The sequence below is a fragment of the Nicotiana sylvestris genome, chromosome 4 (genome assembly GCF_000393655.2).
Source record: "Nicotiana sylvestris chromosome 4, ASM39365v2, whole genome shotgun sequence".
Classification (NCBI taxonomy): Eukaryota; Viridiplantae; Streptophyta; class Magnoliopsida; order Solanales; family Solanaceae; genus Nicotiana; species Nicotiana sylvestris.
The window spans coordinates 170,483,979-170,496,733 of NC_091060.1; the positions used below are offsets into that span (position 1 = coordinate 170,483,979).

The following is a 12,755-nucleotide window of genomic DNA, read 5'->3' on the forward strand; positions in this document are numbered from 1 at the left end:
AATATGTTGAGACAAAATATTTTAAGTAATAAATCTTGTTATGACATAAAAGAATATCACACCTGTACAAAGTCAAGAAATTACTTTACATATATTTAGCATTTTGTTTTGTTATTCTTCTATGAAAAATGTTACAAAAAAAACTCTTTTAGTGTCGTCGATGTAACGGGACGGATCCATTAAAAAATGTATAGAAAATAAAATATATTCAGAAAAGCCTCCAATTTAAGTCCAAAATATCAGTATTTCTTCTTTATCTCCACATATTAAATTGCAGTGTTGATCTGTTTGTGATCAAATCGAAGATCCACATATCAAATATTGGGTTGCTAAAAATTTACAATTAATAAACTAACTGATTAAAAGTTATAACTAGAAGCACCAACTTAAGCTAAAAACACATACCTAACGACATAATAATCCTCAGCTCTCACCGCATCTCCTATAATCATATAATTGATGCTAGAAACAATGCTATAACTGGAATTGACAATGATCACTCAAGCAAGCGAACTTAGGGTCAATTCCAAGATGTAGAAGAGGAATTGTCCTAGAGAAGCTATAAAATTGATGCGATCTTCTACGAAATTTGCTTGATCAATTGCCATAATGTCTCAAAAACCTTATCCATTCACATCCTAAAACTAGTCCCACACATTTGGATTCTTCTCAACTTTGGATTCCGAAATGCGGGATATGAATTCTAATAGAGAGACTATGAATTTGGTCTGGTCCTCAAGTGGAACTAGCTTGATCAATCACCAATATGGAACAAATACCTTGTTTATCCACACCCTTAAACCAATTCCACGCCTTCAGATTCTTCGCAATTTCGGGCGTCTCTTCAATACATTCATGTAAGTATCATAAATGACACAATAGAGGGCTGTCATAGATGATAGTGCAGTAAATATAGCACTCAATTGCTTCTTCATTTTGTCGTTTTGATTGTAGTGGGAGCTATACATAACTCCTCCTTCTACCGCAACATTGAATAGATATATTACTTCAATAACAATGATTTCCTCTGCGCTCAAGCCACAAGAGAGAGCAATTGCCCATAAAAGTGTAAAACCAATAATCAAAAGTGTTGGAACAAAGACTGTCATTTTTTGTAGAGAATAAAATTTGGAATTGTTTGCGAAGAATGAAAGAGGATGAAGGTTGAAGAAGGATCAATCGGCGCATAGAGTTTGAAGTGAATGAAATGTGAAGAGGTGAAATGGGAAAGAAGGTCGAACAAAAAAATTCAGCGGGAAAATTTATTACGGGAGGTTATGAGTTATAGTAATTGCACTTAACTCCCTTTACTTGTTAGTAATTGGCCTGTTAGAATACTATGTAATTGCTTTTGGAACTTATTCGAATAAACATCACTACTCGAAATAGAGCATATGCCTCCCAATTATAAATGACTTCTATAGCATGTCCAGATATGAATTTCATGAATAAACAACCAATATATTTTTTGTAATAATTATTCAAGTTATTTCGATGAAATGAGATATTCTTCTTTAACGGCAGTTTGTTGCTTTAACGCCTAAATTGCCGAATTGTTTAAATTTGTTGTCTAAAAACTAAGGTCAATTGTGCTGCAAAAATGTCACGTGAACTTAGTTATGGAGTATGCTAAACCTAAACAATCTGAATTCAATATGTGGATTAATTAAACTTGTCATGAACATGCATAGTAAAATAATTTGAGCTTAAAATATGAAATTATTGATGAGTGGTGATTTTACCACTCATTCTAGTCTCTTTTCTTTAGTTTTATGTCTTTTAACTATAATATAAGGTCGTTTATAGGGTGTATTGTTATACTTTCAGGTAAATGATGCCATGAAATGATTTTAATTCAATTGAAATAGAATTGAGCAACAAAGGGTGAAAACAATGCAAAACTCTCCAGTGATTCCGGATCTGCGGAAGATTAGTCGCAGAACCGACCTCGCATTTGCGTGAAATATCCCGCATCTACGGAGCTGAGCATACTCGCCCTGGAACCGCATCTGCGAGTCAAGAACCGCACTGCGATTGTGCATCTGCGCATGGAGGACCGCATCTGCGGAGACAGAAATCACTTCAAATGCTCGCATCTGCGCTAAGGTATCTGCATTTGCGGAGCCGCAGCTGCGAGGATTCTTCCGCAGGTGCGGTAAACGGGCATCAGAACTGGACTGGAATGACATTTCACATTTTCTCAATTCCAAACCCACGAATACACGACCTGACCAATCTTTGGCATATCTTTGGCTTATTTTCATTCTCTAAGACTAGAGAGAACAAGTTTTGGGAGGGTTTGCATACACACTTTGGTCTTGAAGATTTGAAGCTTTTGGTTGAGAATTTCTTACCCATTTATGTTCATTTCTTCGTTTCCTTTCTTTTATTGAATATCTAAATGTGTAGTATTTATTCAACACTTGAATCTTGTTTATGGAAATATTTATAATTAAAGTGTGGATTAAATATCTTGTTGTTCTTTTGTATTGCGTGATTTTTTATCTTTTATGAAGTGAGTTATTATTTCTTTAATTATTCTTGTTCTTTAATGTTTTCAAAGGGATTAGCTAACCCTATGAATCACCCATTAACTCCGAATTAATTTTGGGAAAGATTATTTGGGGTTGGGAAAGATTAATTAACAAGAACTTGAAGCTTTAACCCTCATAGATTCTACCTAGGGATAAGATTGAACTACTTGTAGCCATATCCGGGTGTGCTTAATCTCTTAATTGTTTTAGGGATAATTCAATTAGAAAGTTTTGTCGGTCTTCGTAAGAAGCTAATATAGAATTATTACCCGAGGCTAAGTAACATAAACTCGCTCATATTTGTAATGCATTAGAACGTTACTTGAGTGTAATTCCCAATGAATCCATACTTGTAGCCATTGATCATTTTACTTGCTTTCTAGGTTAGTTTACATTTTCGCATTTAGATATAAATATTTTCAAAAACTAATTCTAAGTATTTGGCATTGTGATGTGTCGAAGAATTTCGACACAATTAATACCAATTACTCAGATTTTAACTTGTCTTTTAATGCGTTTGTGGTTAATTCTGATCAGGTTTGGTTGTTTTGTAGTGCATGAACTTAAATACCCGAAAACATAGAAAAAAAATCAAAAAGTCACAAAAAACAGATATACTGCAAGTATGCGGTCGCATAACTCATATGCGGACCGCATAATTGCCCTGTTGATCGCAAACAGAGATAGTCTTTTGGGCTATAAAGAAGCAGATATGTGGTCCATTATGCGATCACATAACACCTATGTGAGCCGCATAATGGTCGCATAACTCCAGAAGAAGACAGATCTCAGCATGATATGCGGCGGGATAAGTGATCACATAACATGCATGCGGACCGCATAACTGTTATCCGATGGAAGCCAGATCTGGAACTCAGCAAGGATGCGATGGAATGTTCAATATGCGGTCTGCATAATTGGTCTGCGACCAATATACGATCGCATAAGTCATCTGAAGGGGTATTTTTATCCGATTTTGACTACAACTTTTGGTCCACTATAAAGAGAATAACTAGGGCTTTTGAGGGGCATTCAAGTCTGAAACAAGGTCCTACTTAGAGAGCATTGAATACTTTATTTATTTGGAGGTTTGTGAAGAAGGAATGTTGCACTTTTGTAATCTTTATGGCTTTATTAAATACTTTGTTCTTGTATTTTAATATGAGTAGCTAGTTTTAAATACTAAGGTTGTGGACCCTAGATGGGTGTAATGTTAATGGGTGTTTAGCATTGAATATATATATATATAATGGTTGGTTGATATTTATTCAATTCTTGTTATTTATTTATGGTTGGTGGTTGCAAATATTAATCTATTCCATTTTACTCTTTCTTTACTTAGAAAAGTGAGTTAGGGTTTGGTAAAATTGAATATCAAGAACTCAATACTTTAAATCTTGTTTAATAGAATCGCTTAGGAATAAGTGAGTTCTACTTGGCATAAATTGGTTGTTCTTAAATTGCAACTCTTTTATATTTGGAAAAATCATAAAGGGAAAATACTACTCAACGATTGGAAAATATTGGGTAATCATTTAGAAATTATTTGCATATCAAAGGACCTTCCATTAGAAATATCATATTAACACCGATAGCATTACATTCCATTGATGGGGACGCAACCTTGGTTTCCTTAATTAAATCATTTACTTTCTCAACATTACGATTAGCTATCTTTTAAATTCACAATCATATCATTCTCTTGTTACGCTAATGGAATAGAATTACGACTTATGTCAAGTTCCACACTATTAAAGTAAGCTTTTTCACACTATATTCTTTGTAGGATTCGACCCCAACTTTGGTGGGTTATTATGTGTGACACTGACTGCCTTACACAACTTAATTAAAGTGTAATTTGAGCGTATCAAATTTTGGCGCCGTTGATAGGGAATACAGTTTTGAAATTACTAATTAGTGTGTGCTTTACTTTACGTCTTATTCTATTCCATCATACTTTGCTTGTTTTTCTTGGTTTTGATAGGAAGACATGGCCGAATATGAGGAAGAAATGGAAGAAAATCCTTTTGCGGACATAGATGAGTACATTGAGGATACAAATGCTATTGTACCTCCGGTTGTTGGTGCTTCAACTTTCAAGGTGGAACATGGTTTAATCCTAATGCTAAAAGAGGAGGGGTTTTTCAGGAATTTCACTGATGATGATCCGACACAACATCGTAGAAACTTCTTAGATGTGTGCGCTATGCACAAGCAGAAGAACATCTCAGATGATGCTCTAAGGTTGAGGTGTTCAAGTACGCACTAGCTGGGAACACAAGGAAATGGCTTCAAAATATGCCACCAAATTCCATTCATTCTTGACCTGAACTTGTCCGAGCATTCTTAGCTAAATGGTTCCCGCAAAGCAAGAAATCTGAGCTCCGGGATAAAATTTTCTTTTTTTAAACAACTACCGGGAGAACATCTACATGAGGCATGGGAGCGATTCAAGTTATATTTGGTGAGGTCGCCTAATCATGGTTTTCCGGAATCTATCTTGTTGGAGAAATTCTACATGTGTTTAGATGCAATTAACCAATTTATAGCCAAAAATGCAGCTGATGGATCTTTTATGGATAAGACATTTGCAAGGATCACACAAATCCTTGACAAAATGGAAAAACATAACCAAGATTGGCACTCAGAGGAAACCACAGGTGGAATTGCATATGGTTCTCCCTCTTTGACCAACATGATTAAGGAGAATCAAGAAAGAGATCAAGTAATTGCAGGGCTTGCCACCAATGTCAATGTGCTGACAAAAATGTTCATTGAAAGCCAAACGAAGAAGGTAAATGTGGTGGAAGATGTGCATCCATCCGCAAGTGAAGATTATGAGGAAGCTAACTATGTCAATAACTCTCAAGGAGGCTATCAAAGGCAACAATACCAAGGTCAAGGACAATAAAATCAATGGAGGCCTAACCCGCAAGGGCAAGGCAACCAACAGTGGCGAAATGACCAAGGTAGCTCAAATCAAGGAAATAGGAATAACAACAACAACAACAACAACAACTTCTCAAATCGGAGTTCAAACCCTTATGTTCTACCAAAGGGTCAATATTCAAATCAAGGTTCCTCAAGTGATTCCAAGTTGGAAAGCATGCTTGAACGGGTATTGCAAAATCAAGAGAGGTCCAACACTTCTGTAAGGAATATGACCGAGCTTGTTGGTTCTCATGCCGCATCCAATCAAAAATTGGAGATGCAAATGAGAGATCTCTCTAGGGAACAAAATCCAAAGCAAAAGGAAACACTTTCTAGTGACACAATTGTGAACCCAAAGGGTAGTGGGAGTGGTCCAACTTTTCATATCATGGTGATTACTACTCGGAGTGGGAAGGTATTACAAGGAGAGAGTGAACAAATGGTTGAAGTGGAAGAATCCGAACAAGAATTTGAGGCACAAGTTGAAGAGCAAATTATTGTTGACACTAAAGAGGTTCGACAAGAGTTGAAAGTTCAAGAAGTAAACCGGGAAAAGGTAAGGGAAAAGGTAAAAGAGACACCAAAAACTCTACTACCTATTCCTAGACCTCCTCCTCCTTTCCCTCAAAGACTTGCGAGGAAGGTTGATGATAGCAATCTCGAAAAGTTCTATGACATTCTCAAGCAGTTATCGGTAAATATTCCATTTGTGGAAGCATTTCAAGATATGCCGGGTTTTGCTAAGTATTTGAAAGACTTGATTACCAAGAAGAGAACCACAAAGAATGAAGTGGTGAATGTGACTCACCAGGTTAGTTCCATCATTGCAACAACCATTGTTCAAAAGAAAGAAGACCCGAGAGCTTTCACCATTCCATGCACTATTGGGGCGCGTGATTTTGCAAGAGCTCTTTGTGATAACGGGGCTAACATTAACCCTTAATGCCTCTTTCCATTTACAAGCAAGTGGGGTTAGGTATGTCGAGGCCTACAAGTATGAGGTTGCAAATGGCCGATCGTTCTATAAAGAGACCGGTGGGATTTGTCGATGATGTGCTTGTGAAAGTGGGAGAGTTCCATCTACATGCTGATTTCGTAATCCTTGATTGTGTAGTAGACAAAGAGATCCCTATCATCTTGGGGAAACTATTCCTTGCCATAGGAAGAGCACTAATGGATTCGGAACCGAATGAGATCAAATTTCGTGTGAATGATGAAGAGGTCACATTCCAAGCAAGCAAGGGTATGAAAATATCACATGAATATGAAAGCATCTCGGTGATTGATGTTGTTGATGAAGTGGAAGATGCATTTGGAATGAAGATGGAAGAACAATGCCTCGATGAGGCGTTGGTGACTATTTTTGTAAACTTCGACGGTGAAGATATGGAGGGGTATATGGAATCAGTCAATGCATTGGAAGGACTTGGGTCCTACATTTATGCTATGAAGAAGCTCTCTCTCGACTTGGAGAATAGAGTCACTCCTCCCGCAAAGCCTTCAATTATTGAGCCACCGCAACTAGAACTCAAACTACTTCCACCTCACTTGAGGTATAAATTTCTTGGCTCAAATGATACTCTACCAGTAATCGTGTCTTCTTTGTTGAATGATGTGCAAGTAGAAAAATTATTGAATGTATTGAAGAAGCATAGGCAAGCTATTGGGTGGACAATTGCGGACATCCGAAGGATTCCCGCCGGAATTTGTAAACACAAGATCCAATTGGAGAATGAGAGTAAACCAAGCGTGGAGCATCAACGAAGGTTAAACCCTTCCATGCAGGAGGTGGTAAAGAAAGAAATCATCAAGTGGTTGGATGCTGAGGTAGTTTACCCCATTGTCGATAGTTTTTGGGTGAGTCCGGTGCAATGTGTGCCGAAAAAAGGAGGCATGACCATGATTGAAAATGATAAGAATGAGCTCATCCCAACAAGAACGGTGACCGGATGGAGGGTGTGTATGGATTACAGGAAGCTAAATAGTGCTATGTACAAGGACCATTTCCCTATACCTTTTATTGACCAAATGCTTGATTGGCTAGCGGTAAGGTCATTCTACTGCTTCTTGGATGGATACTCAGGCTAACACCAAATCAATATTGCATTGGAAGATCAAGAAAAGACAATATTCACTTGTCCATATGGGACGTTTGCATTTAGCTGGATGCCATTTGGGCTATGCAATACTCCGGCTACTTTCCAAAGGTGTATGATGTCAATATTCTCCGATATGGTGGAGGATTTCTTATAGGTATTCATGGAGGATTTCTCGGTCGTAGGTGATTCTTTTGAGAATTGTCTAGACAACCTTAGACAAGTGCTTAAGAGATGTGAAGAAACGAACCTTGTGCTAAATTGGGAGAAATGCCAATTCATGGTGGATGAGGGCATTGTTTTGGGCCACAAAATTTCCAAACAAGGCATAGAGGTTGACCGGGCAAAGATCGAGATCATTTACAATCTTCCTCCACCTACTTCAGTTAAAGGTGTCCAAAGTTTTTTGGGGCATGCCGACTTCTATAGGCATTTCGTCAAGGTCTTTTAAAAAATTGCAAATCCCATGTGCAAACTCCTTGAGAAAGATGCAAAATTTGTATTTGACAAGAAGTGCCTTAAAGCCTTTGAGGAATTGAAACAAAAGCTCACCACGACACCTATTATTGTCAGACCTGATTGGTCTCTTCCATTCGAACTCATGTGTGACGCCAGTGGTGTAGCTATTGGGGAGGTGCTTGGACAACGTCATAACAAGGTTCTTCACCCTGTCTATTATGCAAGAAAGACACTCAATGGTGCTCAAATAAATTATACTGTGATTGACCAAGAACTTCTTGCCATTATCTATGCCTTTGAGAAATTCCGGGCTTATTTGTTGGGATCCAAGGTAATAGTGTACACAGATCATGCTGCTCTTTGCTATCTTATGGAAAAGAATGATGCAAAACCTAGGTTGATTCGGTGGGTCCTGTTGTTGCAAAAGTTTGACTTCGAAATCAAAGATCGAAAAGGGACAGAAAATCAAGTGGCGGATCACCTATAAAGGCGTAAAGAGGTAGGGAGACCAAAGGAAGATCTTGAAATCAACGATGCTTTCCCAGATGAACATATATTGGCATTATCTAACTCTTTTTCTCCCTGGTATACCGTCATCACTAACTTCTTGGTTAGTGACCTTGTTCCCGAAGGTTTGGAAGCTTATCAAAAGAAAAAGTTTTTGCGGGAGTGTAGGCATTACTATTGGGAAGAGCCCTTCTTGTTCTGTAATTGTGCCGACAACATCATCCGGCGATGTGTTCAGAAGATGAGGTAATGCCAATTCTCAAGGCATGCCATGATTCGCCGGTTGGGGGTCATCATGGAGGAAATCGGACTGCGGCAAAAGTGCTTGAATGTGGCTATTATTGGCCAACAATCTACCAAGATGCAAACCAAATAGTCAAGGCATGTGACCAATGTCAAATACAAGGGTCATTATCTAAGAGACATGACATGCCAATGAACTTTGTACTCGAGGTTGAGATCTTTGATGTATGGGGAATAGACTTTATGGGCCCCTTTGTGAGCTCGTATGGCATGACCTACATCTTGGTGGCTGTGGACTATGTCTCTAAATGGGTTGAAGCAATCGTCTTACCGAACAATGAAGCAAGGAGTATGACCGCATTTTTGAAGAAAAACATATTCACACGGTCTGGTACGCCAAGGGCCATCCTGAGTGATGGTAGGTCTCATTTCTATAATAAGGCTTTCGCTGGGCTGCTTGAAAAATATGGTGTAAAGCACAAGGTGGCCACACCTTATCATTCTCAGTCGAGTGGTCAAGTTTAAGTTCTGAACAGAGAAATCAAGAATATCCTAGCAAAAACTGTCAATGCAAACAGGACTGACTGGTCAAGGAAGCTAGATGATGCATTGTGGGCCTATCGCACAACATTCAAGACCCCCATTAGCACTTCAACATACAGGTTGGTTTTTGGCAAATCTTGTCACTTGCTAGTGGAACTTGAACACAAAGATATGTGGGCTTTAAAAAAGCTGAATCTTGATTGGACTGAGGCTGCTAACCTAAGGATGACACAACTCAATGAGATGGAAGAATTTCATCTTCATGCCTATGAGAGTGCAGCCATGTACAAAGAATGAATGAACTTTGTCCACGACAAGAAGATCTTAAAACGGGAGTTTAATTCGGGTGACTTGGTCTTATTTTTCAACTCCAAAACTCAAGTTATTTCCGGGCAAGCTCAAGTCCAAATGGTCTGGACCATTCAAAGTTGTGCGTGTGTCTCCCTATGGCGCTATTGAACTTGAGTCAGAAGATGGGCCTCATACCTTCAAGGTAAATGGACAACGAGTAAAACATTACCTCGGAACTGCTGGAGGAAGGCATGTGATAGAACAAATTGCTCTATGAGATGATCCAACAACAGCTTCCACCAAGGATTAATCCAAAAGGAGTAAACTGCGTCGTGCCGCGATGTTAAATCAAGTGTTTCTTGGGAGGCAACCGATGTATGGTAACACTCTTTTATAGTTTTTATTATTATGTATATTAGATTGAGCAAGTTGATGTGTGTGCTAGAGTGCAGGTAAAATATCATGAATAGGGTCTTAGTGTTGAAGAAACTGAAGGAATAAAAGGTCCAAATTAAGCGATAGCTATGCGGTCGCATAATGACTATGCGAACCGCATAGTCATCATAGACCCGAGCAGAGTGTTTGGCTAAATTCATTGTCAACTTTGCGGTCGTTTCACATTTATGCGGCCCACTTGTCAATTGTGCGATCGCATCTTGCATCGCAAATTGCACCTACGCGACCTAGTCATCAGCCCACCGCATAACACCTATGTGATCGCATAGTGTGTTATGCGATGAACTTCCATACCGCATAATTTCCAAGTATAAACGTACCCAACTCTCTGCACACATCCACATTTGAACGAAATAAAAACAAGTAAAACAAAGAAAAAAAAGGGGAGAAGGAGACTGCTACGACGAACCAGGGAAAGAATCCAAACACAGTCACCACTTTTCTCATTTCCATTATAAAATCCTCAAACTTCAGGTATGATATCCGACTTCTCTCCTCCTTTATTCACTCTTATTTTTCTTACTGGATTTTGCCCTTGTGAATACAACCAACTTCAAATGCCATGAATATCTGAAAGTGTGTGCTTGAAAAAGGTCAAATTAATTTAAATTGATTGACTGGCGTAATAGTGGATTATGTGCTTTTGATTTTAGTTGGTGAGGAGTAAATTGAGGGAGTGATTGTGTGTTTTTGGCCACGAACCCAAGAGGGGGAAGTCTGAGTACCCCTCTCCCTCTCTATCTTGTGAAATAAATCGTAGTGGATTTAGGTTTTTGAATGAATGGAAAAAGGAACCCAAGTGATTTGGGGAAAGGTTTAATTTTCATGAGGACGATGAGTTTTGCGGGCCGCATAATCACTGCATTCTATCCCTTAGTTTTCCCTAGGTTAGAACAGGTTATACGGTTGCCTCTGCGATCGCATACCTGTTATGCGGTCCGCATAGGTGGCGCATACTGAGGCAGACCTTCAGGTTTTCTAGTGTATATTTTGTGGTCTCGTTGCGATCACATAACCACTTATGCGGTGGTTTTATGATAGCATAACTGTTAATACCTATTTGCTTCTGCACATATGTGATGGTTCTACGGTTCGCATACTTGATATGCGACCGTATAACCCATCACATAGTAAAAAAAATTATTATGTTTTGTTCTTTTTTCTTTTATATCTGATGTCTTTTCCTGAGCACTTTCACTCACTCCTACAATGTTTCATCAACATGCATGTCACCAAAGAGGTCTAATCCAACACGAACACCGCCCAGTGGTCGACAGAAACGGGCTGCCAATCCTAGCCAACAAGCACAACAAGCAAAAAAGCAGCGATCTCAGGCATTCCGCATTACTACTAAGCACACCTCCCAGTCTGAAGAGGAGGAGTCACAGAGTGACCTCAGATCTCCTATGGATCTATAGGCTAAGGCACGCAGGAAGCTGGGGGGGACCTTAACCTCCGGTTTTGGGTCAAGGGCTCTATAGATTTGTACAAAGCAGCCTTTCAAAAAGGAACATTCTAGAGGAAAAGCAATTGATCTTGAATGGGCTATCAGATCATTACCCTCACATCCTTGAAAACATCAAACTGAGGAAGTGGGAGTTCTTCACTGAGGTCCTGGATGAATACAACGAGACAATTGTGAGGGAGTTTTATGCTTCATACGGTGCCTCGAGGACTACTTTACAGAAGCGCAACAAGATCTTTTCCAAGTATGTCCGAGTGCGAGGGGTTGAAGTGGGTTGTGGTCTTGAGATGATTAATGAACAGTAGTTCAAGGATTGGTGGTCAGGAACAGCTGAATATGATGCCAAGGTAACCAATAAGCACAATGAGCGTGGCTGAGTTTCCTCGGTAATAGAAAAGGGGACACCAGCCTAGATTGACCCGCAACACAAAATTTTCAAGGAGGATCTCACAAGGGAGGGTCGCTACTGGCTCAGCTTTATTACATCCCGTCTGATGTCGTCCAGAAATGAAACCAACATAAACATTGAGAAAGAATTTCTCATTGCGTGCATCATGACGAGGATTAAGATTGATGTGAGGGAGATAATATTCCAAGAGATAGGAATCAGAGCCAATCAAAAACATACATCACTTCTGTTCCCCTACCTGATCACTACTCTTTGCCGAGCTGCAAAGGTGCCTCTCCTGCCTGGGCACGAAAAAATGGAGAATGCTACCAAATACATTAACATCATGAGAATCAGTGACACAGTAGCAAAGGAAACTGCAACTCAGCCTAAGACTCCCATTCCTCCTCACAGCAATTATACAGTAGTATTAGAGGGTCCAGCACTGCCAGCCACCTCTCAGGCCCTAGCTACCTCCACAACTACTCCACAGTCATCTATTGCACAATCTCAGGTTCCACTGACAGCTTTCTCCAAGATGGGTCTACTTGCTCAGCATGCTAATGCTAAGGTAGACCGGCTTATCAAGGAAATTCCCAACCTCATCCGACAGGCATTGTCCGCTATCCAATCCTATGTGATTGTTCTTCAGCAGCAACATCATACTTATGAGGATTGCCTCAAGATCATTGAAGCGCGTCTTGAGAAGGTTGAGAGGGGTGAAGTTGGAGGTATTCCACAGCTCCAGAAAGATATGAGTGACCTTAAGGCTAAGCTAAAGAAGATGCAGAGTTTAGAGTTTGATTTGACAGCCGTCCTTCCAAAGGATGAAAAGCAGGGTG

The 12,755-nt window shown here is 39.4% G+C and overlaps 1 protein-coding gene and 1 non-coding gene across 2 annotated transcripts; one reads left to right on the forward strand and one right to left on the reverse strand.

Annotated features, from left to right (window-relative positions):
* Positions 1-4,913: 4,913 nt before the first annotated feature.
* LOC138890924 (small nucleolar RNA R71) lies at positions 4,914-5,021 on the reverse strand. The gene has a single exon (XR_011407287.1). It is a non-coding gene; the product is annotated as a small nucleolar RNA R71 (small nucleolar RNA).
* A 3,734-nt stretch (positions 5,022-8,755) lies between these two features.
* LOC138890509 (uncharacterized) lies at positions 8,756-9,610 on the forward strand. Its single transcript, XM_070173902.1, has 2 exons — positions 8,756-9,156; positions 9,307-9,610. Exons 1-2 carry the CDS (start codon positions 8,756-8,758, stop codon positions 9,608-9,610), a joined length of 705 nt encoding a protein of 234 aa, XP_070030003.1.
* The last annotated feature ends 3,145 nt before the right edge of the window (positions 9,611-12,755 follow it).

What these genes read in the sequence shown, in the direction of transcription:
- LOC138890509 (XM_070173902.1), top strand. Translation starts at nt 8,756, where the DNA reads ATGTGTTCAGAAGATGAGGTAATGCCAATTCTCAAGGCATGCCATGAT. An exon ending in AAGAAAAACATATTCACACG is followed by an intron (nt 9,157 to 9,306) that starts GTCTGGTACGCC and finishes AGTTCTGAACAG; the next exon opens with AGAAATCAAGAATATCCTAG.